Raw genomic sequence first — 26,334 nt, forward strand, 5'->3', positions numbered from 1 at the left:
TAGTCCCTGGGCTGTCCCCAGTGTCCCCACGGTGTCCCTGCAGTCCCTGGGCTGTCCCTGGGCTGTCCCCAGTGTCCCCACGGTGTCCCTGCAGTCCCTGGGCTGTCCCTGTGCTGTCCCCAGTGTCCCCACGGTGTCCCTGGGCTGTCCCCATTGTCCCCATGCTCATTGTCCCTGGGCTGTCCCTGATCTGTCCCCTGATGTCCCATCTGTACCGCCCTGTCCCTGTCCCCAGGGCTGTCCCCGTGTCCCCATGGTCCCTGTCCTGGCTGTCCTGTGTCTGTCCTGGGGCTGTCCCCATTGTCCCTACGGTGTCCCTGTCCTGGCTGTCCCTGTGGTGTCCCCAATGTCCCGTCTGTGTCCCCCTGTCCCTGTGTCCCCCCGGTGTCCCTGCTGCCCCTGTTCTGGCTGTCCCCAGCTGTCCCTGGGCCGTCCCCAGTGTCCCCACGGTGTCGCTGTCCCCACAGTCACTGTCCTGGCTGTCCTGTGGTGTCCCTGTCCCCAGAGATGTCCCCATGTCTCTCTGGTGTCCCCGCTGTCCCTGTCCTGGCTGCCTCTGGGGCTGTCCCCGGGCTGTCCCCAATGTCCCCAGGCTGTCCCTGTCCCCACGCTCCCTGTCCTGGCTGTCCCCGATGTCCCCACGCTCCCTGTCCTGGCTGTCCCTGGGGCTGTCCCCACGCTCCCTGTCCCCGGGCTGTCCCCAATATCCCCGCGCTGTCCCCGTGTCCCCAGGACCTGCTGCAGAAGTACTCCTACATCCGCAAGACGCGGCCGGACGGGAATTGCTTCTACCGCGCCTTCGGCTTCGCGCACCTGGAGGCGCTGCTGGAGGACGGCCAGGAGCTGCAGCGGTGAGGGCGCCCCAAAACCAGCCAAAACAGCCCGGAACTGCCAAAAAACGGCACAAAACGGCCCAAAATAGCCTGAGACTGCCAAAAAAACGGCACAAAATAACCTGAAACTGCCAAAAAAAGGCACAAACCGGCCCAAAATAACCTGAAACTGCCAAAAAACGGCCCAAAATAACCTGAAACAGCCACAAAATGGCACAAAACGGCCCAAAATAACCAAAAACGGCACAAAACGGCCCAAAATAACCCGAAACTGCCAAAAAACTGCCCAAAATAACCTGAGACTGCCAAAAAACGGCACAAAACGGCCCAAAATAACCAAAAACGGCACAAAACGGCCCAAAATAACCTGAAACTGCCAAAAAGCTGCACAAAATAACCTGAAACTGCCAAAAAACGGCACAAAATAACCTGAAACTGCCAAAAAACTGCACAAAATAACCTGAAACTGCCAAAAAACTGCACAAACCGGCCCCAAAATAACCTGAAACAGCCCGAAACACCCAAAAACCACCCTGAACCAGCCCAAAAATAACCTGAAACAGCCCAAAGCCAGCCCAAAAACAGCCCTAAAACACCCTGAAACAGCCCAAAACCAGCACAGGAATAACCTGGAGCACCCCAAAAATGACCTGAAACTGCCCCAAAATAACCTGGAACAGCCCAAAAATAACCTGAGGGACCCCAAAATACACCCAGGGATCCCAAAACAGCCCAGGGACCCAAAAATACCCCCGAAAATACCCCTGGACACCACAAAACACCCAGAGACCCCCGCCCAGACCCCCATAAATCACCCCCTGCGCCCCCCCAGCACCCTCTGAGCCCCCAGACCCTTTGGGTGCCCCCCAAGCCCCTCAGACCCTTCTGGATGCCCCCAGCCCCCTCTGGGTGCCCCCCTGAGCCCTTTGGGTGCCCCCAGACCCTTTTGAGTGCCCCCCAAGCCCCCCTTGGTGCCCCCTTTTGGTGCCCCCCAGGTTCCCCCAGACCCCTCTGGGTACCCCCCAAACCCCCCTCCCCCGCCGAGCCCTTTGGGTGCCCCCAGCCCCCTTTTAGGTGCCCCCAGCCCCATTTTGAGCGCCCCCCGTGCCCCCCTTGGTGCCCCCCAGGTTCAAGGAGGTGTCGGCGCGCAGCAAGGAGGAGCTGGTGGCTCAGGGCTTCACCGAGTTCACCATCGAGGACTTCCACAACACGGTGGGGCTGGGGGCTCTGGGGGCTCTGGGGGCTCTGGGGGCTCTGGGGGCTCAGGAGGGTCCTGGGGGCTCTGGGGGCTCAGGAGGGTCCTGGGGGGCTTTGAGGGGGTTCTGAAGGGGTCCTGGGGGGGCTTCAGGAGGGGCTCTGGGGGTGACACAGCTGCGTGTGACAGGCGTGACGCTGTGTGTGTGTGACCCAGGTGTGTGATAGGTGTGACACAGGTGACACATGGGTGTGAATGACAGATGTTACATAGGTGTGACATACGTGTGACACGCCAGTGACACACAGGTGACACACAGGTGTGACAGATGTTACATAGGTGTGACACACAGGTGACACACAGGTGTGACAGATGTTACATTTCCAGCTGATGGAGCTGATCGAGCGCATGGAGCGCCGCGTGTGTGTGACAGGTGTGACACAGGTGTGACACAGGTGTGACACAGGTGACACAGGTGTGACACAGGTGTGACAGATGTTACATTTCCCAGCTGATGGAGCTGATCGAGCGCGTGGAGCGCCGCGTGTGTGTGACAGGTGTGACCCAGGTGTGACCCAGGTGTAACAGATGTTACATAGGTGTGACACAGGTGTGACACAGATTACACAGGTGTGACACAGGTGTGACAGGTGACACAGGTGACACACAGGTGTCTGTCCCCCAGCTGATGGAGCTGATTGAGCGCGTGGAGCGCCGCGTGTGTGTGACAGATGTTATGTAAATGTGACACAGGTGTGACAGGTGTGACACAGGTGTGACAGGTGACACAGGTGTGACACAGGTGTGACCCAGGTGTGACACAGGTGTGACACAGGTGTGACAGATGTTACATTTCCCAGCTGATGGAGCTGATCGAGCGCGTGGAGCGCCGCGTGTGTGTGACAGGTGTTATGTAAATGTGACACAGGTGTGACAGGTGTGACACAGGTGTGACAGGTGACACAGGTGTGACACAGTGTGACCCAGGTGTGACCCAGGTGTGACACAGGTGTGACAGATGTTACATTTCCCAGCTGATGGAGCTGATCGAGCGCGTGGAGCGCCGCGTGTGTGTGACAGATGTTATGTAAATGTGACACAGGTGTGACAGGTGTGACACAGGTGTGACAGGTGACACAGGTGTGACACAGGTGTGACCCAGGTGTGACCCAGGTGTGACACAGGTGTGACAGATGTTACATTTCCCAGCTGATGGAGCTGATCGAGCGCGTGGAGCGCCGCGTGTGTGTGACAGGTGTTATGTAAATGTGACACAGGTGTGACCCAGGTGTGACCCAGGTGTGACAGGTGACACACAGGTGTGACAGGTGTCTGTCCCCCAGCTGATGGAGCTGATCGAGCGCGTGGAGCGCCGCGTGTGTGTGACAGATGTTATGTAAATGTGACACAGGTGTGACACAGGTGTGACACAGATTACACAGGTGTGACACAGGTGTGACACAGGTGACACAGGTGACACACAGGTGTGACAGGTGTCTGTCCCCCAGCTGATGGAGCTGATCGAGCGCGTGGAGCGCCGCGTGCCGCTGCCCGAGCTGCTGGCGGCGTTCAACGAGCCGGCCACGTCCGATTACCTGGTGGTTTACCTGCGCCTGCTGACCTCGGGCTGCCTGCAGCGCCACCGGCGCTTCTTCGAGCAGTTCCTGGAGGGCGGCCGCAGCATCAAGGAGTTCTGCCAGCAGGTACGGGCACCTGGGCACCTGGGCACTGTGTGTGGGGCACCTGGCAGCTCTGCCAGCAGGTACGGCCACCTGGGCACTGTCTGAGGGCACCTGGGCACTGTCTGAGGGCACCTGGGCACCTGGGCACTGTGTGTGGGGCACCTGGGCACTGTACCTGGGCACTGTACCTGGGGCACCTGGCAGCTCTGCCAGCAGGTACGGCACCTGGGCACCTGGGCACTGTCTGAGGGCACCTGGGCACTGTACCTGAGCACTGTGTGAGGGCACTTGGGCATTGTCTGTGGGGTACCTGGTAGCTCTGCCAGCACGTACGGACACCTGGCGTACCTGGGCAGTGTCTGAGAGGCACCTGGGCACCTGTATCTGGGGCACCTCTCCACTGTGTGTGGGCATCTGAGACACCTGGGCACTGCGGGAGGGCACCTGAGGCACCTGGGCATTGTCTGTGGGGTACCTGTAGCTCTGCCAGCACATACGGGCACCTGGGCACTGTGTGAGGGCACCTGGGCACTGTACCTGGGCACTGTGTGAGAGCACCTGGGCACTGTGTGAGGGCACCTGGCAGTTCTGCCAGCAGGTACGAACACCTGGGGCACCTGGCACTGTACCCGGGCACTTCTGTCACCATGTCTGGAGCACCCGGGGCACCTGGGCACGTGCTGGTGTGCAAGGAGAGCGACCGCATCCACATCATCGCTGTCACTGACCAATATCTGTCTGTCCATCTGTCTGTCCGTGCCTTTCAGGAGGTGGAGCCCATGTCCTTCACACCTCACTGACCACACTGACCAGTGTCCGTCTGTCTGTCCATCTGTCCCTTTCAGTAGCTGGAGCCCATGTGCAAGGAGGGCGACCCCAATGACCATTTGTCCCTTTCAGTAGCTGGAGCCCATGTGCAAGGAGGGCGACCCCAATGACCATTGTCACTGACCAGTGTCCGTCTGTCCGTCCCCTGCAGAGGTGGAGCCCATGTGCAAGGAGGGCGACCACATCCACATCATCGCTGTCACTGACCAGTGTCTGTCTGTCTGTCCGTCTGTCTGTCCCTTTCAGTAGCTGGAGCCCATGTGCAAGGAGAGCGACCCCAATGACCATTGTCACTGACCAGTGTCTGTCTGTCTGTCTGTCTGTCCGTGCCTTTCAGGAGGTGGAGCCCATGTGCAAGGAGAGCGACCACATCCACACCATCGCTGTCACTGACCCCTCTCTGTCCGTCTGTCTGTCTGTCCGTCTGTCTGTCTGCAGGAGTGGAGCCCATGTGCAAGGAGAGCGACCGCATCCACATCATCGCTGTCACTGACCAATGTCTGTCTGTCTGTCCGTCTGTCTGTCCCCTGCAGGAGGTGGAGCCCATGTGCAAGGAGAGCGACCACATCCACATCATCGCGCTGGCGCGGGCGCTGCACGTCTCCATCCTGGTGGAGTACATGGACCGGGGCGAGGGCGGCGCCACCAACCCGCACGTGTTCCCCGAGGGCTCCCAGCCCCGCGTCTGCCTCCTCTACCGCCCCGGGCACTACGACATCCTCTACAAGTGACCCCCGGCCCGAGACCCCCGCCCCGGGCACCCCCGGGACCCCCGAGCCCCGCCGGCCCCGCCCCACCCACCCCAAATAAAGATGTGGCTGCGCCCCCCACCCAGACCCCACCGAGGGATGAGTGGGGCCGGTTATTTGGGGAGGGGAGGGAGGGGAGGGGGTGTTGGGGAGGGGTTATTTGGGGAGGGGTTGTTTGGGGAGGGGGAGGTCGGGGAGGGGGAGGTCGGGGAGGGGTTATTTGGGAGGGGGTGTTTGGGGAGGGGTTATTTGGGGAGGGGGAGGTCGGGGAGGGGTTATTTGGGGAGGGGGTGTTTGGGGAGGGGTTATTTGGGGAGGGGGAGGTCGGGGAGGGGGTGTTTGGGGAGGGGGATGTCGGGGAGGGGGTGTTTGGGGAGGGGCTGTTTGGGGAGGGTTGTTTATTTGGGAGGGGGAGGTCAGGGAGGGGAAGGTCGGGGAGGGGCTGTTTGGGGAGGGGTTGTTTATTTGGGGAGGGGGTGTTTGGGGAGGGGTTATTTGGGGAGGGGGTTTGGGGAGGGGTGTTTGGGAGGGGTTATTTGGGGAGGGGTTGTTTATTTGGGAGGGGGTGTTTGGGAGGGGGAGGTCGGGGAGGGGTTGTTTATTTGGGAGGGGGTGTTTGGGGAGGGGGAGGTCGGGGAGGGGTTGTTTATTTGGGGAGGGGGAGGTCGGGGAGGGGGTGTTTGGGGAGGGGTTATTTGGGGAGGGGGTGTTTGGGGAGGGGGAGGTCGGGGAAGGGGGTGGGAGGGGGGGGGGTTGGATGCTCTGGAGGGTGGAGAGGGGAGTTGGGCAAATGAGGGGGTGGGGAAGGGGATTTGGGATGGGGAAGGGGCAGTTTGGGGTGGAAGGGGGTGGGGAGGGGTAGTTTGGGCAAGTGAAGGGGGGAAGGGGCAGTTTGGGTGAGGAGGGCAGTTTGGGTGGGAGGGGGCAGTTTGGGTGGGGAGGGGCAGTTTGGTGGGGAAGGGGCAGTTTGGGTGAGGAGGGGCAGTTTGGGGTGGGGAAGGGGCAGTTTGGGGTGGGGAAGGGGCAGTTTGGGTGGGAAGGGGTGGGGAGGGGTAGTTTGGGGCAAGTGAAGGGGGAAGGGGCAGTTTGGGTGGGGAGGGGCAGTTAGGGTGGGGAGGGGGCAGTTTGGTGGGGAGGGGGCAGTTTGGGTGAGGAGGGCAGTTTGGGGTGGGGAAGGGGCAGTTTGAGGCGGAGGGGGGAGTTGGGGCAGTTGAGAGGGTGGCAGGAGGTTGGGACCCCCCTTTTGGGGGCAATTGAGGGGGTCGGGGACCCCCTTTTGGGGCAGTTTTGGGGGTCGAAGTGGGGGAAAGGGAGTTGGGGGACCCCTTTGGGTGACACCCGGGGGTCTCTGAGGTTTGGGGGGGTCTGGGGGGGGCAGATTTGGGGAGGGGGCGCCACAGGTGCGAGACCCCCCCCCCCCCTCCTCACTGTGAGGGGGCGCAGGAGCCCCCCCGGGACCCCCAAATCCTCCCCACACCGGGGGCAGGGTCCTTCCTGAAACCCAAGGCACGAATCGCCCCCTCCCCAAATTCCAGCCGTGCCCCGGATTCCCCCGGTACCGGGGACGGTCCCGGTCCTGCCCCTCCACCCAAATTCCCGGTACCGGGGGGCGGTCCCGGTTTGATCCATCCCACCCCCCAAATCCCCCCCGGTACCGGGTACTGGGGGGGGCGGTCCCGGTCCATCCCACCCCTCCAATTCCCTCCGGTACCGGAGGCAGTCCCGGTCCATTCACCCCCCCCCCCAAATCCCCGGTACCGAGGGGCGGTCCCGGTTCGGTTCGGTCAATCCCCCGGTACCGAGGGGCGGTCCCGGTTCGGTTCGGTCAATCCCCGGTACCGGCGGGCGGTCCCGGTTCGGTTCGGTCAATCCCCCGGTACCGGGGGGCGGTCCCGGTTCGGTTCGGTCAATCCCCCGGTACCGGGGACGTCCCGGTTCGGTTCGGTCAATCCCCCGGTACCGAGGGGCGGTCCCGGTTCGGTTCGGTCAATCCCCGGTACCGGGGGGCGGTCCCCGGTTCGGTTCGGTCCATCCCCCGGTACCGGGGGGCGGTCCCGGTTCGGTTCGGTCCATCCCCCGGTACCGGGGGGCGGTCCCGGTTCGGTTCGGTCCATCCCCCGGTACCGGGGGGCGGTCCCGGTTCGGTTCGGTCCATCCCCCGGTACCGGGGGGCGGTCCCGGTTGGGTTCGGTCCATCCCCCGGTACCGGGGGGCGGTCCCGGTCATTCCCCCCCGCACCGGGGGCGGTCCCGGTCCCGGTCCTGCCCCCCCCCCCCCCCCCCCCCCTCCCCTCCGCCGCCGCCGCCTCCCCACGCCCGCAGCCGCCGCCGCCGACCGCCGGGCCCGCACGCGCCGGCCGGAGCCGCCCGGTAAGGACCCCCGGACCCCTCCCCAAACCGGGACCCCCTCCCGAACCGGGACCCCTCCCCAAACCCATCCCCGGTACCCGCGGATGCTCGGCGCTGGGAATGGCGGGGGGGGGGGAGGCTCCGCTGGGCCGGAGCGGGGCCCGATCCCACCCGAGACCCCCTCGGAGCGACCCCCCCGCAGCCAGAGATCCCCCCCACACACAGAGACCCCTCCCCAACCAAGGACCCCCCCCAAACCCGCCGGGTCCCCTCCCCCCCCCCCCCCCCATTGCCAGGGATGCTCCAGCCATTCCGGGGGGAGGGGCCCGGGCGGCCAAAAGGGGAGGGGGGAACCAGGAGCGGCCCGAGACCCCCCCTGAGGATCCCCAAATCCCCCGGGACCCCCCCAAAACCATCCCGGTACCGGGACCCCCCCCAAACCCCGCCGGTACCGGGGGGGGGGGAGGGGAGGGACCGTCCGGTAGGGGGGAGGGAAGGAAGAGGGGTCGGGGGCTCTGACCCCCCCCCAAAACGCCCCCAGACCCCCCCAAACACCTCCCGGGACCCCCCGAACACCCCCCGGGACCCCCCCAGAGCTCCAGGAGGGGGGGGGGGCAGGATGGGGGGGCAGCGACCCCTCCCCGAATTTCCATGGACCCCCCCCTCCCAAAGACCCCCCTAAGGCTCACGGGGGGTTCACCTGGGGTGTCACCTGTGTCCCCCCCCGGAGGTGTCACTGTCACCTGTCCCCCCCCAATAGATGTCACCTGGGGGTGTCACTGTCACCTGTGTCCCCCCCGGGAGGTGTCACTGTCACCTGTGTCCCCCCCCATAGATGTCACCTGGGGGTGTCACTGTCACCTGACCCCCCCCCCGAGCCCTCAGCCCTGGGGAAGGGGGGGGGGGCACTAACGATGCGCCGCTAATGAGGGGGGGGTTCATTAACCACGCTGCTAATTAACCCCGGGGGGGGGTGAGGGAAGGGCTCGCACACCTGAGTCCTGCCGGGTGCCGCGTTAAAAGGGGAGGGGGTGTCACAGACGGACCCCCCCCCCCCCCCAGGGCTCTGACGCCCCTCCCCACCCGCAGCGCCCCCCCCCGGCGGGGCGGGGGGGCCATGGAGCACCGGGCCCGGTGAACGGGGAGGAGGAGGAGGAGCCCGGGGGGAGCGACAGGAGCCAGGTACGGCCCCGCCCCCCGGACACACCTGGAGGGATGGGGGGACCCCCCCCCAAAATGGGCAGGGGGCGTTTGGGGTGTTCTTGGTCTGGGTGGGGGGTCGGGGGGGGGTTAGGAAATATTGGGGGGGGCTATAATGGGGGGGGGCTATAATGGGGGGGAGGGGTCCCTGTGCTCTCTGTGGGGTCAGGCTGGGGGTCCTGGTCCCCCTCTAATTGGGGGGGGGGGTCCTGCTTTACATTTGGGGTTAAGCTGGGGTCCCGGTCCCCCTTTAGAAGGGGATGCTGAGGGGGGGTCCTGCCTTATGTTTGGGGTCAGGCTGGGGGTCCTGATCCCCCTTTAATGGGGAGGGTCCTGCCTTTCATTTGGGGTCAGGCTGGGGGTCCTGGTCCCCGTTTAATGAGGGGGTCCTGCCTTATATTTGGGGTCAACATGGGGGTTGTGATCTCCCTTTAATGGGGGGGGGTCCTGCCTTTCATTTGGGGTCAGGCTGGGGAGGGGCCACACCCCCAGGGTGGTCTCACGACCACCCCCCCTCCCCACCCCTCCGACCCCTCCCCTTTCTCCCCCTCCTCCCACAGGCCACCCACCCACCCATGGCCCCCCCTCCCTGTCCCCTCCCCGTCCCCCGGTCACCGCGGGGGGGGGGACCCCAAAGACCGCTGACCATCGCGACCACCCTGCTGACCACTGCCCTCACCGTGCTGACCACCCTGCTGACCATCGCGACCACCCTGCTCGTCCCCCTGCTGACCACCGTGACCACCGTGCTGACCACCCTGCTGCTGACCACCGCGACCACCGTGGCCATCGTCCCCCTGCTGACCACTGCGACCACCCTGCTGACCACTGCCCTCACCGTGCTGACCACCCTGCTGACCATCGCGACCACCCTGCTCGTCCCCCTGCTGACCACCGTGACCACCGTGCTGACCACTGCGACCACTGTGGCCATCGTCCCCTGCTGAGCACTGTGACCACCCTGCTGACCACTGGAATCCCCCTGCTGCTGACCACCGTGACCACCCTGCTCGTCCCCCTGCTGACCACTGTGACCACTGCGACCACCCTGCTGCTGACCACTACCATCACCCTGCTGACCACTGGAATCCCCCGGCTGACCACTGGAATCCCCCTGCTGACCACCGGCATTTCCCGGCTGACCCCCGGCCTCCCCCGGCTGCCCACCACGACCGCCATCCCCCTGCTGACCCTCACCCTGCTGGCCGCCGCCGCCCCCGTGTCCGCCTGCCCCGCCGTTTGCCGCTGCTCCGGCGGCCGCGTTTACTGCAACGACCGCGGGCTGACGGCCGTGCCCGAGGGGCTCCCTCCCGGCGCCACCACGCTGTTCCTGCAGAACAACCGCATCGGTGACGCGGGCATCCCGGCTCGCCTGGGCCGGCTGCCGGCGCTGCGGGTGCTTTACCTGTACGCCAACGCCCTGGAGCAGCTGCCGGCTCACCTGCCGCCGGCCTGCGGGAGCTGCACCTGCAGGAGAACAACGTGCGCGGCCTCTGCCGCCGGGCGCTGGCCCGGGCGCCGCTGCTCGAGCGGCTGCACCTGGACGACAACTCGGTGTCGGCCGCCGGCATCGAGGAGGACGCGTTCGCCGAGAACCGAAGGCTGCGCCTCCTCTTCCTCTCTCGGAACCACCTGAGCAGCGTCCCCGCGGGGCTGCCGCCGGCGCTGGAGGAGCTGCGGCTGGATGACAACCGCATCCACACCATCCCGCTGCGGGCGTTCGAGGGGCTGCCGGCGCTGCGGCGCCTGGTGCTGGACGGGAACCTGCTGGCGAACCAGCGCATGGCCGACGACACCTTCAGCCGCCTGGGGAACCTCAGCGAGCTCTCGCTGGGCCGCAACGCGCTGGCGGCGCCCCCGGCCAACCTGCCCCGCCGCCCGGCTCCGCCGCCTCTCGCTGGCCGCCAACGCCATCAGCCACGTCCCGGCCGGAGCTCTGGCCAGGATGAGGGCGCTGGAGAGGTTGGATCTGTCGGACAACAACCTGACCACGCTGCCCAGGGGGCTCTTCGACGACCTGGGCAGCCTGAGCCACCTGGGGCTGCGCAACAACCCCTGGTTCTGCGGCTGCAACCTGGCCTGGCTGCGGGACTGGCTGCGGCGCCGCGCCCCGCCGCGCCTGGAGGTGCGGGGGCTGCTGTGCCAGGCGCCGGCCCGGCTGCGGGGGCTGCCGGTGGGAGAGCTCCGGGGGGAGATGGACGCTTGCGAGAGCCCGGGAGGAGCGGGGGGAGCGGGCGCGGGGACGTCGCCCGGCGTTTCCTCCGCCGGCGTTTCCTCCCCCGCCGCACCGGGAGGAGCGGCCGCCGCCTCGCCGGGGCTCTGGGTGCAGGCGGCTCCCGGCGGGGCCCTGCGGGTGCGGTGGCCGCCGGCGCCTCCCGGGGCGTCGCTGAGGCTCAGCTGGCTGCGGCCCGGGGGGGAGCCGTCACCGAGACCCTGGTGCGGGGCGAGCGCGGCGAGTACGTGGTGCGGGCGCTGCAGCCCCGGGCCCCGTACCGGGTGTGCCTCGCCGCTCTGGAGCCGCCCGCCGCTCCCCCGCTCTGCGCGCAGGCCCGGGCCGGTGCCGGCGACCCCTCCCAAAGCGGTGCGGCCCCCCCAAGCCACGAAGGGGACGCGACCCCCGCGCTGCTGCCCCCGGCCGCGGCTCTGGGGGCGGCGGCGGCGGCGGCGGCCGGGGTGGTGCTGGGGGTGCTGGGGGGGTGCTGGAGGAAGAGGAGGAGGAGGAGGAGGAGGATGGGGCTGGGGGCGCCGCCGTTGCCGCCCCCCAAAGGAGGCGGCGGGGGGGGGGCGCGGTTGGCGCTGCGGCCGCTGCGGGCCCCGGACGAGGGCGGGATCCGCACCGTGTTCCCCCCCCCGCCGCCGCCGCCGCCGCCGCCGCTGCCCCCCCCCGGCGTGCGCGGTTACCGGGGGGGGCCGGTACCGCATGGGGGGGGCGGCACAGGGGTGTCCTGATGGATGGGGGAGGGGGCGGACTCTGTTTTTGGGGACCCCCCCCCCCCCAAATCTTGCCCGTTTTGGGGGATCCCCCTCGCGGTTTGGCTCTGAGGACGTTTTGATTTTTTTGGGGGGGGGAACTTTTAGGGGCTTTTTTAAGGTTGGGAGGTTCGGTTTTATTCGGCACCGCGGATTTTTTTGGGGGGGGAAAACCGGCAGGTTTGGTGCAGGAATGGGGTTTGGGGGGGGGACCCCCTCCCCCCGTGTCCCCCCCCTTCCCCCCCCCCCCCGCGAGGTGCCTTCACCCCTCCCCCCGCCCCTGCCGTTGGATTTGGGGTAAAAAGGACCAAAATCAGGACAAAGCGAGTCAGGAGGGCCAAGGGGGGACCCAAAATCGCCCCCATGACCCCGCCCCTTCCCCCCAATAAACCCAGCGGCTCCTTTTCCTGCCGGCGCCTCTTTCCCGTGGGACGGGGGGGTCTGGGGGAGAAATTTGGGGTGGGGGAGGGGGGATGTGACATTGGGGGTGTCACTGGAGGGGTCGGGGTGTCACTGGGGGTCCCGGGGGTGGTGACATGGGGACCCCGAACAGTGGGGGAGGGGTGGAAGGGGACACGAGGGGGAGGGGTCACACCAGGGCCCAGCCAAGGTCACACGTGTGTCACTCGCCACCGCCATTCCCCCATCAGGATCCCCTGGATTCGCCTCCCTGACTCCCACTGGCCACGGGCGAGGGTCCCCAGTGCAAGCCCCGCCCCTTTAAGGCAAACCACGCCCCCTTAAACGGAAACCACGCCCATTTCATGCAAACCCCGCCCAAAGCCACGCCCCTCGTTCAATTCCTATCGAGACCTCCGCGCCGCCAGGGGGCGCTCCCGGCCTCCCCCCCGCCCTCTGTGATCAGCGCCGCTCGCAGCCAATGGGAGAAGCGGAAAATTCCAGAAGTCCCAGAGGAGCTCAGCCAATGAGCGCCCAGCGCCGGGAGCCTCAACCAATGGGAGCGCGCGTGGGCGGGCCCCGATGCCGGCTTCCGTCTGGAAGGGGGCGCGCCCCGCTGCCCTCAGCAGCCAATGGGAAGGAGGGAAGGCGGGGGGCGGCCAATGGGATCACGCGCGGGGGCGGGCGGGCGGGGCGGGCGGCCAATGGGGCGCAGGGGGCGTGGCCGCGGGGTTCTAGCAGCTTCCAGAGGGCGGCGCGGGAGCGGCGGGAGCGGAGCCGCGGCCATGGAGGAGGTGGGGGGGGGAGCGGCCCTGAGGGGGTCCCGGAGGGGCCTGAGGGGAACCGGGACCGGGGCAGCTCCGGGGGAAGCGCTGGGGATCGGGGCTGGGTTTTATGGCGATCCCGAACGGGGCTTGGGGTCGCTGCCGGGGTCGGGGCGCTCTGAGGGGAGCGCGGGGCCCTGAGGGGGTTCGGGGCGGTTTGGGCTTGTCTGGACGTCCCTGAGGGGTCCGGGGGTTCCTGAGGGGCTCCTGAGGGGCTCCTGAGGGGCTCCTGAGGGGCTGAGGGGTCCCTGAGGGGGCTCGGGGCGGTTTGGATTTGTCTGGAGGTCCCTGAGGGGCTCCTGAGGGGGTTCAGGGTGGTTTGGGCTCGTCTGGGGGTCCCTGAGGGGGTTCGGGGGTCCCTGAGGGGCTCCTGAGGGGGCTCGGGGCGGTTTGGGGTTCTCTGGGGGTCCCTGAGGGGTCCCCAGGGGGTTCAGGGTCCTTGAGGGTGCTCGGGGGCCCTGGAGGGGTTTGGGGTCTCCGGGAAGCGCCTCCTTCCTCACGTTCTTGTTCTTTTTCTTTCCCTCCTGTTCTTCTTCGCTTCTCCTTCATTTTCACCGGCCTCGTCTTCATCTCTCCGGCCTTGCTCACGCTGTTCTCTCTGTGCCTGTCACCTGCGCTCCCTTGCTTCTTCATCCTCCTCGTGTTTCTCGCACTTTAATCCTCATTTCCTTTGCGCCTTCATCCTCCTCGTCTTCCTGACACCTTCATCCTCCTCATCGTCTCCCTCATCTTCCTCGCCCCTTGCTGCTCCCGGCCCTTCGCTGTTCTCGCTCCGTCCCTTTCCCCTCCTCTCCATCATCCTCTTCCCTTCTCGTTCCCGTGCCTCCTCTTCCTCTCCCCATTCCCGAGCCTGCTCTTCCTCCTCCTTTCCCGTTTCCTTACCTGCTCTTCCTCTCCCCATTCCCGTGCCTCCTCTTCCTCATCCTCTCCCCATTCCCGTGCCTCCTCTTCCTCGCCCCATTCCTGTGCTTGCTCTTCCTCCTCCCTTCCCGTTCCTTTGCCTCCTCTTCCTCACCTTCTCCCATTCCCGTGCCTCCTCTTCCTCTTCTTCCTCCCTTCCCATTCCCGTGCCCCTGACTCTCCCCGCTCCCGTACCTCCTCTTCCTCGCCCTCTCCCCGTTCCCTTACCTGCTTTTCCTCCTCCCTTCCCGTTCCTTTGCCTCCTCTTCCTCTCCCCATTCCTGTGCCTGCTCTTCCTCCTCCTTTCCCGTGCTTCCTCTCCCGTTCCCATGCTTCCTCTTCCTCTCCTCCTTTCCCGTCCCCGTTCCTTCTCTCCCGTTCCCGCCGCGTTCCCGGCGCGGCTCGGGCAGGCTCAGGAGCTGAAGGAGCGGGGGAACCGGGCGCTGGCGGCGGGGGACGTGGGGGCGGCCGTGGGGCACTACTCGGCCGCCATCGCCCGGGACCCCAACAACCACGTCCTGTTCAGCAACCGCTCGGCCGCCTACGCGCGCCTCGGGGACTACGGGCGGGCCCTGGCCGATGCGTGCCGCACGCTGGAGCTGCGCCCCGACTGGGCCAAGGTGGGCACCGGGGGTGCCAGGGGTCTGGGGGGCTCGGGGGGCACGGGGGGATGGATGGGGATGGATGGGAAATGGGGTCCTGGCCGATGTGTGCCGCACGCTGGAGCTGCGCCCCGACTGGGCCAAGGTGGGCACCGGGGGTGCCAGGGGTCTGGGGGGCTCGGGGGGCACGGGGGGATGGATGGGGATGGATGGGAAATGGGGTCCTGGCCGATGCGTGCCGCACGCTGGAGCTGCGCCCCGACTGGGCCAAGGTGGGCACCGGGGGTGCCAGGGGTCTGGGGGGTCTTGGGGGGATGTGGCTCGAGGGGGATGTGGAGGGATGGAGTAGGGGGGTGATCTGGGGGGTACAGCCCCCATAGGATCACGGGGAGCTGATTTTGGGGGTCCGTACAGCTCCCATTGGGGTTATTTAGGGGATGGTCTGGGGGTCTGTACAGCCCCTGTTGGGTCACGGGGGGCTGATTTTGGGGGGTCTGTACAGCCCTCATGGGGTCATTTAGGGGCCAGGGTGGGGGTCTGACCACAGGGGGGGGTCAGGGTGGGGGTCTGACCATGGCTGTGAGGGGGTCAGGGTGGGGGTCTGTCCATGGTGATGGGAGGGTCAGGGTGGGGGTCTGTCCATGGTGATAAGGGGGTCAGGGTGGTGTGACCATGGTGGTGGGGGTCTGACCATGGAGGGAGGGTCAGGGTGGGGGTCTGACCATGGTGGTGGGGGGGGTCAGGGTGGGGGTCTGTCCATGGTGATGGGGGGGTCAGGGTGGGGGTCTGACCATGGTGAGTGGGGGGTCAGGGTGGGGGTCTGTCCATGGTGATGGGAGGGTCAGGGTGGGGGTCTGACCATGGAGGGAGGGTCAGGGTGGTGTGACCATGGTGGTGGGGGTCTGACCATGGAGGGAGAGTCAGGGTGGGGTTCTCACCATGGAGGGAGGGTCAGGGTGGGGGTCTGTCCATGGAGGGAGAGTCAGGGTGGGGTTCTCACCATGGAGGGAGGGTCAGGGTGGGGGTCTGACCATGGTGAGCGGGGGGTCAGGGTGGGTGTCTGACCATGGGGGATCCCATGGAGGGTCAGGGTGAGGCTCTGGCGATGGTGGTGGGCTCAGGGTTGGGGTCTGACCATAGATATGAGTGAGTGGTCAGAGTGGGGGTCGCAGCCCCCGCAGAGGCCAGGCCAGGGCTGTGACCCCGTGTCCCCCCCGTGTCCCCCCCGTGTCCCCCCCGTGTCCCCCAGGGGTACTCGCGCAAGGCGGCCGCTCTGGAGTTCCTGCAGCGCCTGGAGGAGGCCAAGGCCACCTACGAGGAGGGGCTGGCCCGGGAGCCGGGCAATGAGCAGCTCCTGCAGGGCCTGCGCGGGGTGGAGGCCAGGCTGGCGGGTAGGGGGGCTCTGGGGTCTCTGGGGGGCAGAGGAATCCCTGGGCGGAGGATTTGGGTGGCCCCGAAAGGTTTTGGGTGGCCCAGAGAGTTTCTGGGTTTTGGGTGGTCCAGAGAGGTTTTGGGTGGCCCTGAAGGATTTTGAGTGACCTGGAGAGGTTTTGGGTGCCCTGGAGAGATTTTGGGCGTCCCTGAAAGCTTTTGGGTGCCTCAGAGAGGTTTTGGGTGGCCCTGGAGAGGTTTTGAGCAGCCTGGAGAAGTTTTGGGCGGCCCAGAGGCTTTCAGGGTGCCAGGCAGATGGAGAAAGGTGAATTTGGGGCGTCGAGAGCCGGGTTTGAGCCTCCCTGAGGGGATTTTTGTGCCTCCCCCCCGTTGCAGAGCGGAAGCTGCTGAACCCCTTCAGCGCCCCCGACCTGCTGGCCCGGCTGGAGGCCGACCCCCGAACCCGGGGGCTGCTGGGGGACCCCGAGTACCGGCGGCTGCTGGAGACGCTGCGCAGCGACCCCGGCCAGCTGGGGGCGTCAGTGAGGGGCTGGGGGGGCTCTGGGGGGCTGGGGAGGGGTTTGGGGGTGTCAGTGAGGGGCTGGGGAGGGGCTTGGGGGCGTCAGGGAGGGGCTGGGGGGACTGGGGAGGGGTTTGGTGGGCTGGGGAGGGGCTGGGGAAGGGTTTGGGGGCGTCAGTGAGGGGCTGGGGAGGGGTTTGGGGGGCTGGGGAGGGGTTTGGGGGTGTCAGTGAGGGGCTGGGGAGGGGGTTTGGGGGACCAGGGAGAGGGTTGGGGGGCTGGGGAGGGCTTTGGGGGTGTCAGTGAGGGGCTTGGGGGGCTCTGGGGGGCTGGGGAGGGTTTGGGGGCGTCAGTGAGGGGCTGGGGAGGGGGTTTGGGGGACCAGGAGAGGGTTTGGGGTTTGGGGAGGGGGTTTGGGGGTGTCAGTGAGGGGTTTGGGGGGCTGGGGAGGGGTTTGGGGGTGTCATTGAGGGGCTGGGAGGGGTTTGAGAGGGGTTTTTGGGGGCTTGGGGTGGTGGAAGGAGTTTTGGGGGACTGGGAAGAGTTTGGGGGACTAGGAAGGGGTTTTGGGGGTCTGGAGAGGCCTCTGGGGGGATTTTGGGATGGGGATTTTGGGGTGCAGCCCCTTGGGGGAGTTCTGGGATGGAGAATTTTGGGATGAGGAGTTTTGGGGTGGGGAATTTTGGGGTGCAGCCCCCTCAGGGGATTTCAGGCACAGGGATTTTGGGGTGCAGCCCCTTCGGGGAATTTTTGGGGTGGGGAATTTTTGGGATGAGGATTTTGGGGTGCAGCCCCCTCAGGGGAATTTTGAGGTGAGAATTTTGGGCTGGAGATTTTGGGATGAGGATTTTTGGGTTGGAGATTTTGGGATGGGGAATTTTGGGATGGGGAATTTTGGGACAGGGATTTTGGGGTGCACCTCCCTCAGGGGAATTTTTGGGGTGAGGATTTTGAGATCGGGGAATTTTGGGACGGGAATTTTGGGACAGGATTTTAGGATAAGAATTTTGGCATGGAGAATTTTGAGATGGGGAAATTTTGGGGGCAGATTTTGGGATGCTGCCCTTTCAGGGGAATTTCGGGGAAAGGGATTTTGGGGTGCAGCTCCCTCGGGCGAGTTCCGGCATGGGGAATTTTGGGACGGGGAATTTTGGGATGGGGAAGGGGAATTTTGGGGACGGGGAATTTTTGGGGTGAGAATTTTGGGACGGGGAATTTTGGGACGGGGAAGGGGAATTTTGGGACGGGGAAGGGGAATTTTGGGCTGGGGAATTTTGGGACGGGGAATTTTGGGACGGGGAATTTTGGGACGGGGAATTTTGGGACGGGGAATTTTGGGACGGGGAAATTTTGGGACGGGGAATTTGGGACGGGGAATTTGGGACGGGGAATTTTGGACGGGGGAATTTTGGGACGGGGAATTTTGGACGGGGAATTTGTGACGGGGAATTTTGGGACGGGGAATTTTGTGACGGGGAATTTTGGGACGGGGAATTTTGGGACGGGAATTTTGGGACGGGGAATTTTGGGGTTCCACCCCCTCAGGGCAGCTGTGGGACGGGGATTTTGGGGTTCAGCGCCCCCCAAACCCCCCCGGTTGCCCCCTCCCCAGGAAGCTGCAGGACCCGCGGGTGATGACGACGCTCAGCGTGCTGCTGGGCGTGGAGCTGAGCGGGGCTGAGGAAGAGGAGGAGGCGCCTTCGCCGCCCCCCCGCCCCCCCCCGCCCCCCTCGCAGCCCCCCCCGGCCGAGGAGCTCCCCCAGAACAAGCAGGAGGTGAGGGGGGGTCCCCAAAACGGGGCTGGGGGGAGATTTGGGGCGATTTCAGCCGTTTTTGGGGTGTCCCCTTCAGATACAGCAGAAGAAGGATCTGGGTGATGAGGGGATGATCTGGGTGTGAAATTTGGGGTGATTCCATCCATTTTTGGGGTCCTTCAGGCCCAGAAGGAGAAGGAGCTGGGCTATGACAGGAGAAGGAGCTGTGTCATTGGGGGGATGATCTGGGTGTGAAATTTGGGGTGATTCCATCCATTTTTGGGGTTCCCCTCAGGCCCAGAAGGAGAAGGAGCTGGGCCATGACAGTAGAAGGATCTGGGTGATGGTGGGATGATCTGGGTGTGAAATTTGGGGTGATTCCATCCATTTTTTGGGGTTCCCCTCAGGCCCAGAAGGAGAAGGAGCTGGGGGGAGAATTTGGGTGTGAAATTTGGGGTGATTCCATCCATTTTTGGGGTTCCCTTCAGGCCCAGAAGGAGAAGGATCTGGGTGATGGTGGGATGATCTGGGTGTGAAATTTGGGTGATTCCATCCATTTTTGGGGTCCCTTCAGGCCCAGAAGGAGAAGGAGCTGTGTCATTGGGGGATGATCTGGGGGTGAAATTTGGGGTGATTCCATCCATTTTTTGGGGTTCCCCCCAGGCCCAGAAGGAGAAGGAGCTGGGCCATGACAGGAGAAGGATCTGGGTCATTGGGGGGATGATCTGGCTGTGAAATTTGGGGTGATTCCATCCATTTTTGGGGTCCCTTCAGGCCCAGAAGGAGAAGGAGCTGGGCCATGACAGGAGAAGGATCTGGGTGATGATGGGATGATCTGGGTGTGAAATTTGGGGTGATTCCATCCATTTTTGGGGTTCCCCTCAGGCCCAGAAGGAGAAGGAGCTGGGCAACGCCGCCTACAAGCGCAAGGAGTTCCCGGCGGCGCTGGAGCACTACACCCGCGCCGAGCAGCTCGACCCCACCAACATGACCTACGTCACCAACCAAGCAGGTCTGCCGCCCTAAACCCCTCCCAAATCACCCTCCCGAACCCCAGATTTCCCCCTGAACCCCAAATTTCCCCCTGAACCCCAAATCCCAGCCGTGTACTTCGAGACGGGCGAGTACGAGCGGTGCCGGGCGCTGTGCGAGCGCGCCATCGAGGTGGGCCGGGAGAACCGCGAGGATTACAGGCAGATTGCCAAGTGAGTCTGGGGGCTTTTGGGGGTCTCTGCTGTCCCCCCCAAACCCCTTTTTGTCCCCCCCAAACCCTTTTTGTCCCCCCTTTCCCCCAGGGCCTATGCAAGGATCGGGAACTCGTATTTCGCGAGGAGCGCTACAAGGACGCCGTGCACTTCTACAACAAATCCTGGCCGAGCACCGCACGCCCGACGTGCTCAAGAAGTGCCAGCAGGTGACTTTGGGGGGGGGGGGTTTGGGACTGGTTTGGGGGGTTCTGGGGGGGGTTTGGGAATGGTTTGAGGATGCTGGGGAGGTTTTGGATAGTTTGGGACTGGTTTGGGGGGTTTGGGACTGGTTTGGAGGGTTCTGGGGGGGTTTGGGAATGGTTTGAGGATCCTGGGGAGGTTTTTGGGGGGGTTGGGACTGGTTTGGGGGGTTTGGGACTGGTTTGGGAGCATCTGGGTTGGTTTGAGGCTGTACGAGGGTCCTGGGGGTTGGTTTGGGGGATTTGGGACTGGTCTGGGGAGTCCTAGGGGGTTTGGGACCGGTTTGGGGAGTCCTGGGGGGTTTGGGACTGGTTTGGAGGGTCTTGGAGTGCTTTGGAACTGGTGTGAAGGTCCTGGGTGTCTGGGACTGGTTTGAGGATCCTGGGGGTTGGTTTGGGGGCTTTGGACTGGTTTGGGGGGTCTTGGGGGGTTTGGACTGGTTTGGAGCGTCTTGGATGGTTTGAGGGCTGTAAGAGGGTCTTGGGGGTTGGTTTGGGGGCTTTGGGACTGGTCTGGGGATTCCTGGGCTTTGAGACTGGTTTTGAGAGTCCTGTGGGGTTTGGGACTGGTTTGGAGAGTCCTGGGGGTTGGTTTGGGGGGTTTGGGACTGGTTTGGAAGGTTTGGGACTGGTTTGAGGGTCCTGGTGGATTTGGGTCTGGTTTGGAGGGTTCTGAGTGTTGGTTTGGTGGGTTTGGGACTGGTTTGGGGAGTTTGGGACTGGTTTTGGGAGTCCTGGGGGTTGGTTTGGGGGGTTCTGTGGGGTTTGGGGAGTCCTAAGGAGTTTGGGACTGGTTTGAGGGTCCTGGTGGATTTGGGACTGGTTTGGAGGGTTCTGAGTGTTGGTTTGGCGGGTTTGGGACTGGTTTGGAGGGGTTGGTCTGGTTTGGAGGGTCCTGGGGGTTGGTTTGGGGGGTTCTGTGGGGTTTGGGGAGTCCTAAGGAGTTTGGGAATGGTTTGAGGGTCCTGGGAGCTTTGGGACTGGTTTGGGGGGTTTGGGACTGGTTTGAGGGTCCTGGTGGATTTGGGTCTGGTTTGGAGGGTCCTGGTGGATTTGGGGCTGCTTTGAGGGTCCTGGCACACTTGGGGGTGCCCCCTGTCCCCTCCCTGACCCCCCAAACCCGCTCAGGCCGAGAAGATCCTGAAGGAGCAGGAGCGCTTGGCCTACATCGACCCCGACCTGGCGCTGGAGGAGAAGAACAAAGGCAACGAGTGCTTCCAGCGAGGTCTGCGGGCTCTTGGGGGGCTTTGGGTGGCTTTGGGGGGGCTCTGAGGGTTTGGGGCACCCCCTGAGCATGAGGAGGGCTCTGTCTGTAGGGGATTACCCCCAGGCCATGAAGCACTACAGCGAGGCCATCCGGCGCAACCCGCACGAGGCGCGGCTCTACAGCAACCGCGCCGCCTGCTACACCAAGCTGCTCGAGTTCCCCCTGGCCCTCAAGGTCTGGGCGATTTGGGGGTGGTTTGGGGGGCTTGGGACTGGTTTGGGGGGGTCCTGGGGAGAGGTTTTGGGGGTTTGGACTGGTTTGGGGGGGTTTGGGGCCCCCTGCTACACCAAGCTGCTCGAGTTCCCCCTGGCCCTCAAGGTCTGGGGGCTTTCGGGCTGGTTTGGGGGGCTTGGGACTGGTTTGGAGGGGTCCTGAGGAGAGGTTTTTGGGGGTTTGGGACTGGTTTGGAGGATCTTAGGCGGTTTGGGGGAGTTAGGACTGGTTTGGGGGGTTTGGGGCCCCCTGCTACACCAAGCTGCTCGAGTTCCCCCCTGGCCCTCAAGGTTTTGGGGGGGTTTGGGGTCCTGGGGGTTGGTTTGGGGGGTTTGGGGGGTCTGGGGGCTGCTTTGGGATTGGTTTTGAAGGTCCTGCAGTGGTTTGAGAGGCAGGAACCAGTTTGGGGAAGGGCTTAGGGTTGGTTTGCGAGTCCTGGGGTTGGTTTGGGGGCACAGAGGGCACTGGGGGCTGCTCTGGGGCACAGAGGGCACTGGGGTTGGTTTGGGGGCACAGAGGGCACTGGGGGCTGCTTTGGGGGCACAGAGGGGGGTGCCGGGGTTGTTTGTGGGGTGCAGGGACACTTTGGGGACCCTCGTGACCCCCTGTTCTCGTCCCCATGCAGGACTGTGAGGAGTGCATCCGGCTGGAGCCCACCTTCAGTGAGTGGGGACACCAGGGGACAGCAGGGGACAGCAGGGGACAGGCCCTGCCCTTGCTCTGCTTCATCCTCATCATCCTCACCCTCCTCCTCCTCTGCCCGTGTTCTCCTCGTCCTTCTTTACCCGTCCCCACCCGTCCCCGTGTCCCCTCCTGTGCCTGAACCTGTGTCCATCCCCCTGGACCTCACTGTCCCTCTGTCCTCCTGCCTGTCCCCATGTCCCCCACCTGTCCCCATGTCCCCCCTGTCCCTGTGTCCTCCTGCTGTCCCCATGTCCCTGTGTCCCCTGAACCTTCCTGTCCCTCTGTCCTCCTGCCTGTCCCCATGTCCTGTGTCCCCTTGCCTGTCCCCATGTCCCCCCCACCTGTCCCCATGTCCTCCCTGTCCCTGTGTCCCCCCTGTGTCCCCTGTTGTCCCTCTTGTCCCATTGTCCCCCTGTGTCCCCCATGTCCCCGTGTCCCCACCATGTCCCTGTGTCCCATGTCCCCCCACCTGTCCCCATGTCCTCCCTGTCCCCATGTCCCCCCACCTGTCCCCATGTCCTCCATGTCCCTGTGTCCCCCCTGTGTCCCCCCTGTGTCCCCTGTTGTCCCTCTTGTCCCATTGTCGCCCCATGTCCCCTCCATGTCCCTGTGTCCCCATGTCCCCTCCATGTCCCCCTGTGTTCCTCCCATGTCCCCTTGCTGTCCTCCCTGTCCCCCTCTGTCCTTGTGTCCCCTCCTGTCACCCCATGTCCCCATATCCCCCATGTCCCCATGTCCCTCCATGTCCCCTGCTGTGTCCCCATGTCCCCCTGTGTCCCCTGTCCCCGTGTTCCCCCCACGTTCCCTCGTGTCCCCTTTTTGTCCCCATGTCCCCGCATGTCCCTGCTGTTCCCCCTGTCCTGTGTCCCCCATATCCCCCCCACATGTCCCTCCTGTTCCCCCCTGTCCCCTGTGTCCCCATATCCCCCATGTCTCCCTGTTCCCGTGTCCCCTCGCTGTCCTTCCTGTCCCCTCCATGTCCCTCCGTGTCCCCCTGTCCCTCCATGTCCCCCTGTCCCTCCATGTCCCTCCATGTCCCCCCGTCCCTCCATGTCCCCCTGTCCCCCTGTCCCTCCATGTTCCCCTGTCCCTCCATGTCCCTCCATGTCCCCCCGTCCCTCCATGTCCCCCTGTCCCCCTGTCCCTCCATGTCCCCCCGTCCCTCCATGTCCCCCTGTCCCCCTGTCCCTCCATGTTCCCCTGTCCCTCCATGTCCCTCCATGTCCCTCCATGTCCCTCCATGTCCCCCCTGTCCCTCCATGTCCCCCTGTCCCCCTGTCCCTCCATGTCCCCCCTGTCCCTCCATGTCCCCCCGTCCCTCCATGTCCCCCTGTCCCCCTGTCCCCCTGTCCCTCCATGTCCCCTGCTGTCCCCCGCTGTCCCCAGTCAAGGGTTACACGCGGAAGGCGGCGGCGCTCGAGGCCATGCGCGATTACACCAAGGCCATGGAGGTTTATCAGCGCGCCCTGGACCTCGACCCCTCCTGCAAGGTGGGCCTGGCACCCCCGGGACCTGCCCCGTGCCCACCCTGTGCCCTCAGTGTCCCCTGTGCCCTCAGTGTCCCCCTGTGCCCTCAGTGTCCCCCTGTGCCCACCCCGTGCCCTCAGTGTCCCCCTGTGCCCTCAGTGTTCCCCTGTGCCCTCTGTGCCCCCCGTGCCCTCTGTGTCCACCCTGTGCCCTCAGCGTCCCCCTGTGCCCCCCAAGAGGCTGCAGAGGGGCAGCAGCACTCGGAGCCCCCTGACCCCCGTGACACCCCCCAAATCTCGGTGGCACCCGTCTCACCCTGTGTCCCCCCCAACCTCTGTGCCCCTTGGTGACCCTCCCACCCCGTGCCCACCCTGTGCTCCCCAGGAAGGTGCAGAGGGGCAGCGGTGCTCAGAGCCCCCTGACCCCTGTGACACCCCCTGTGACACCTGTGTCACCCCAATCCCTGTGACACCTGTGACACCCCATGTCCCCTGTGTCCCCTGTGTCACCCTGTGTCCCCTGTCTCTGCCAGGAAGCCACGGAGGGTTTGTGTCACTGTGTGCGGGGGCAGCAGCAGCGCTCGGAGCCCTGACCCCTGTGACACCTGTGTCACCCCCCAATCCCTGTGTCACCCCAATCCCTGTGTCACCCCCTGATCCCTGTGACACCCCCTGATCCCTGTCACCCCCCTGTCCCCCAGGAGGCGGCCGAGGGGCTGCGTCGCTGCGTGCGGGGGCAGCAGCAGCGCTCGGAGCCCCTGAGCCCTGTGACACCTGTGTCACCCCAATCCCTGTGACACCCCCCGATCCCTGTGACACCCCGTGTCCCCTGTGTCACCCCGTGTCCCCTGTGTCACCCTGTGCCCCCTGTCCCCCCAGGAGGCGGCCGAGGGGCTGCGTCGCTGCGTGCGGGGGCAGCAGCAGCGCTCGGAGCCCCCCGAGGAGCTGCGGCGCCGGGCCCTGGCTGACCCCGAGGTGCAGCAGATCATGGGGGACCCGGCCATGAGGCTGATCCTGGAGCAGATGCAGAAGGACCCGCAGGCCTCAGCGAGTCAGTGACACTGGGGGTGACACCGAGGGTGGTGGGGGGTGGCACTGAAGGTCCCCAAGGGTCCCCATGGCACAGAGGGTGGCACTGAGGGTCCCCAAGCTGGGGGTCCCCGTGAGGCTGATCCTGGAGCAGATGCAGAAGGACCCGCAGGCCCTCAGCGAGTCAGTGACACTGGGGCTGTCCCCAGGGGTCCCCAGGGTGGGGGAGGGTGGCACTGAGGGTCCCCAAGGGTCCCCAAGGCTAAGGGAGGTGGCACTGAGGGTCCCCGAGATGGGGGTCCCCGTGAGGCTGATCCTGGAGCAGATGCAGCAGGACCCGCAGGCCCTCAGCGAGTCAGTGACACTGGGGGTGACACCGAGGGTCCCCAGGGTGGTGGGGGGTGGCAGTGAAGGTCCCCAAGGGTCCCCATGGCACAGGGGGTGGCACTGAGGGTCCCCAAGATGGGGGTCCCCGTGAGCTGATCCTGGAGCAGATGCAGAAGGACCCGCAGGCCCTCAGCGAGTCAGTGACACTGGGGGGTGACACCGAGGGTCCCCAAGGGTCACCAGGAACGGGGAGGGTCCAGGGTGTCCCCAGCTGTCCCCAAAGTGTCCCCAACTGTCCCAGAGTGTCCCCAGCTGTCCCCACAGTGTCTCCAACTGTCCTAGGGTTTCCCCTAAGTATCCCAACTGTCCCAAAGTGTCCCAGAGTGTCCCCAGCTGTCCCAAAGTGTCCCCAACCGTCCCAGGGTGTCCCCAAAGTGTCTTCAACTGTCCAGGGTGTCCCCAGCCATCCCAGGGTGTCCCCAGAGTGTCCTCAACTGTCCCCAAAGTGTCCCAAAGTGTCTCCAGCTGTCCCCAAAGTGTCCCCAACCGTCCCAGGGTGTCCCCAAAGTGTCCCCAACTGTCCCAGGGTGTCCTCAACTGTCCCCAAAGTGTCCCCAACTGTCCCGGGGTGTCCCCTAAGTGTTCCCAACTGTCCCCAAAGTGTCCAGAGTGTCCCCAGCTGTCCCAAAGTGTCCCCAGCTGTCCCCAGAGTGTCCCAACTGTCACAGGGTGTCCCCATGGTGTCCCAAACTGCTCCAGGTGTCCCCTAAGTGTCCCAACTGTCCCAGGGTGTCCCCAGAGTGTCCCCAGCTGTCCCCAAAGTGTCCCCAACTGTCCCAGGGTGTCCCCATGGTGTCCCAGGGTGTCCCCAACTGTCCCCACAGTATCCCCAACTGTCCCAGAGTGTCCCCAGCTGTCCCCAGAGTGTCCCAACTGTCCCAGGGTGTCCCCATGGTGTCCCAAACTGCTCCAGGTGTCCCCTAAGTGTCCCCAACCATCCCAGGGTGTCCCCCAAGTGTCCCCAACCGACCCAGAGTGTCCCCACGGTGTCCCCACGGTGTCCCCGCCCCTGACCCCGCTGTCCCCCCCCCCATTCCAGGCACCTCAAGACCCTCTGATCGCGCAGAATGATCCAGAAGCTGATGGACGTGGGGCTCATCGCCATCCGGTGACCCCCCCAAAACCCCCGGGGACCCCCCGGGCCCCCCCCGGGGACACCCCCAGCCTTGGGGGGGGGGGTCTGGGGGCACCGCCCCTCCCCCCACCCCCCCCCAAACCCCCCCCTCCCCCCATCGGTTCTGGGGCGCTGCCACCCCCAATAAAGAGCAGAGACCGGCTGGGGGTCTGGGGGCGTTTTGGGGGGTCTGGGGGCGTTTTGGGGGGATCTGGGGGTGTTTGGGGGGGTCTGGGGGCGTTTTGGGGGTGTCTGGGGCATTTTTGGGGGGGTCTGGGGGTGTTTTGGGGCATTTTGGGTGCCAGGGACCCCCCCCCGACAGAGATTTTGGGGACTCCAAACCCCTCTCAAAAGGATTTGGGGTGGGTGCAAGCCCCTCCCAGAAATATTTTGGGGTGTCTGAGACCCCTCCCACAATAATTTTGGGGGGTTCCAAACCCCTCCCATAAGAATTTGGGGACTCCAAACCCCTCCCAAAAGGATCTGGGGGGGTTCCAAACCCCTCCCATAAAAATTTGGGGACCCCAAACCCCTCCCACAATAATTTTGGGG

The 26,334-nt window shown here is 65.0% G+C and overlaps 3 protein-coding genes and 1 long non-coding RNA gene across 4 annotated transcripts; all 4 read left to right on the forward strand.

Moving 5' to 3' along the window:
• Positions 1–732: 732 nt before the first annotated feature.
• On the forward strand, positions 733–5,314 carry OTUB1 (OTU deubiquitinase, ubiquitin aldehyde binding 1; the record flags this gene model as incomplete). Its single annotated transcript, XM_063183366.1, has 4 exons — positions 733–851; positions 1,961–2,045; positions 3,537–3,731; positions 5,072–5,314. Coding segments are annotated over 4 exons (597 nt in total), but the record flags the coding sequence as incomplete, so codon positions are not given.
• Positions 2,594–3,528, forward strand: LOC134434745 (uncharacterized). The gene is made up of 3 exons (XR_010031919.1): positions 2,594–2,627; positions 2,802–2,830; positions 3,328–3,528. It is a non-coding gene; the product is annotated as an uncharacterized LOC134434745 (long non-coding RNA).
• Positions 5,315–7,755: 2,441 nt separating the features above from the next.
• LOC134434748 (leucine-rich repeat transmembrane protein FLRT1-like) lies at positions 7,756–11,502 on the forward strand (the record flags this gene model as incomplete). The annotated part of the gene is given in 6 exon segments (XM_063183367.1): positions 7,756–7,773; positions 8,698–8,817; positions 9,422–10,280; positions 10,283–10,704; positions 10,706–11,246; positions 11,249–11,502. Coding segments are annotated over 6 exon segments (2,214 nt in total), but the record flags the coding sequence as incomplete, so codon positions are not given.
• A 1,406-nt stretch (positions 11,503–12,908) lies between these two features.
• Positions 12,909–25,795, forward strand: STIP1 (stress induced phosphoprotein 1). The gene is given in 16 exon segments (XM_063183365.1): positions 12,909–12,998; positions 14,339–14,548; positions 15,780–15,921; positions 16,298–16,439; positions 18,034–18,196; positions 19,061–19,187; positions 19,278–19,380; positions 19,471–19,499; positions 19,502–19,540; positions 19,543–19,589; positions 20,751–20,847; positions 20,939–21,063; positions 21,728–21,764; positions 23,173–23,276; positions 24,132–24,307; positions 25,708–25,795. Coding segments are annotated over 16 exon segments (1,704 nt in total). The 3' UTR covers positions 25,781–25,795.
• Positions 25,796–26,334: the final 539 nt, after the last annotated feature.

This window comes from Melospiza melodia, unplaced genomic scaffold (genome assembly GCF_035770615.1).
Source record: "Melospiza melodia melodia isolate bMelMel2 unplaced genomic scaffold, bMelMel2.pri scaffold_466, whole genome shotgun sequence".
NCBI lineage: Eukaryota > Metazoa > Chordata > Aves > Passeriformes > Passerellidae > Melospiza > Melospiza melodia.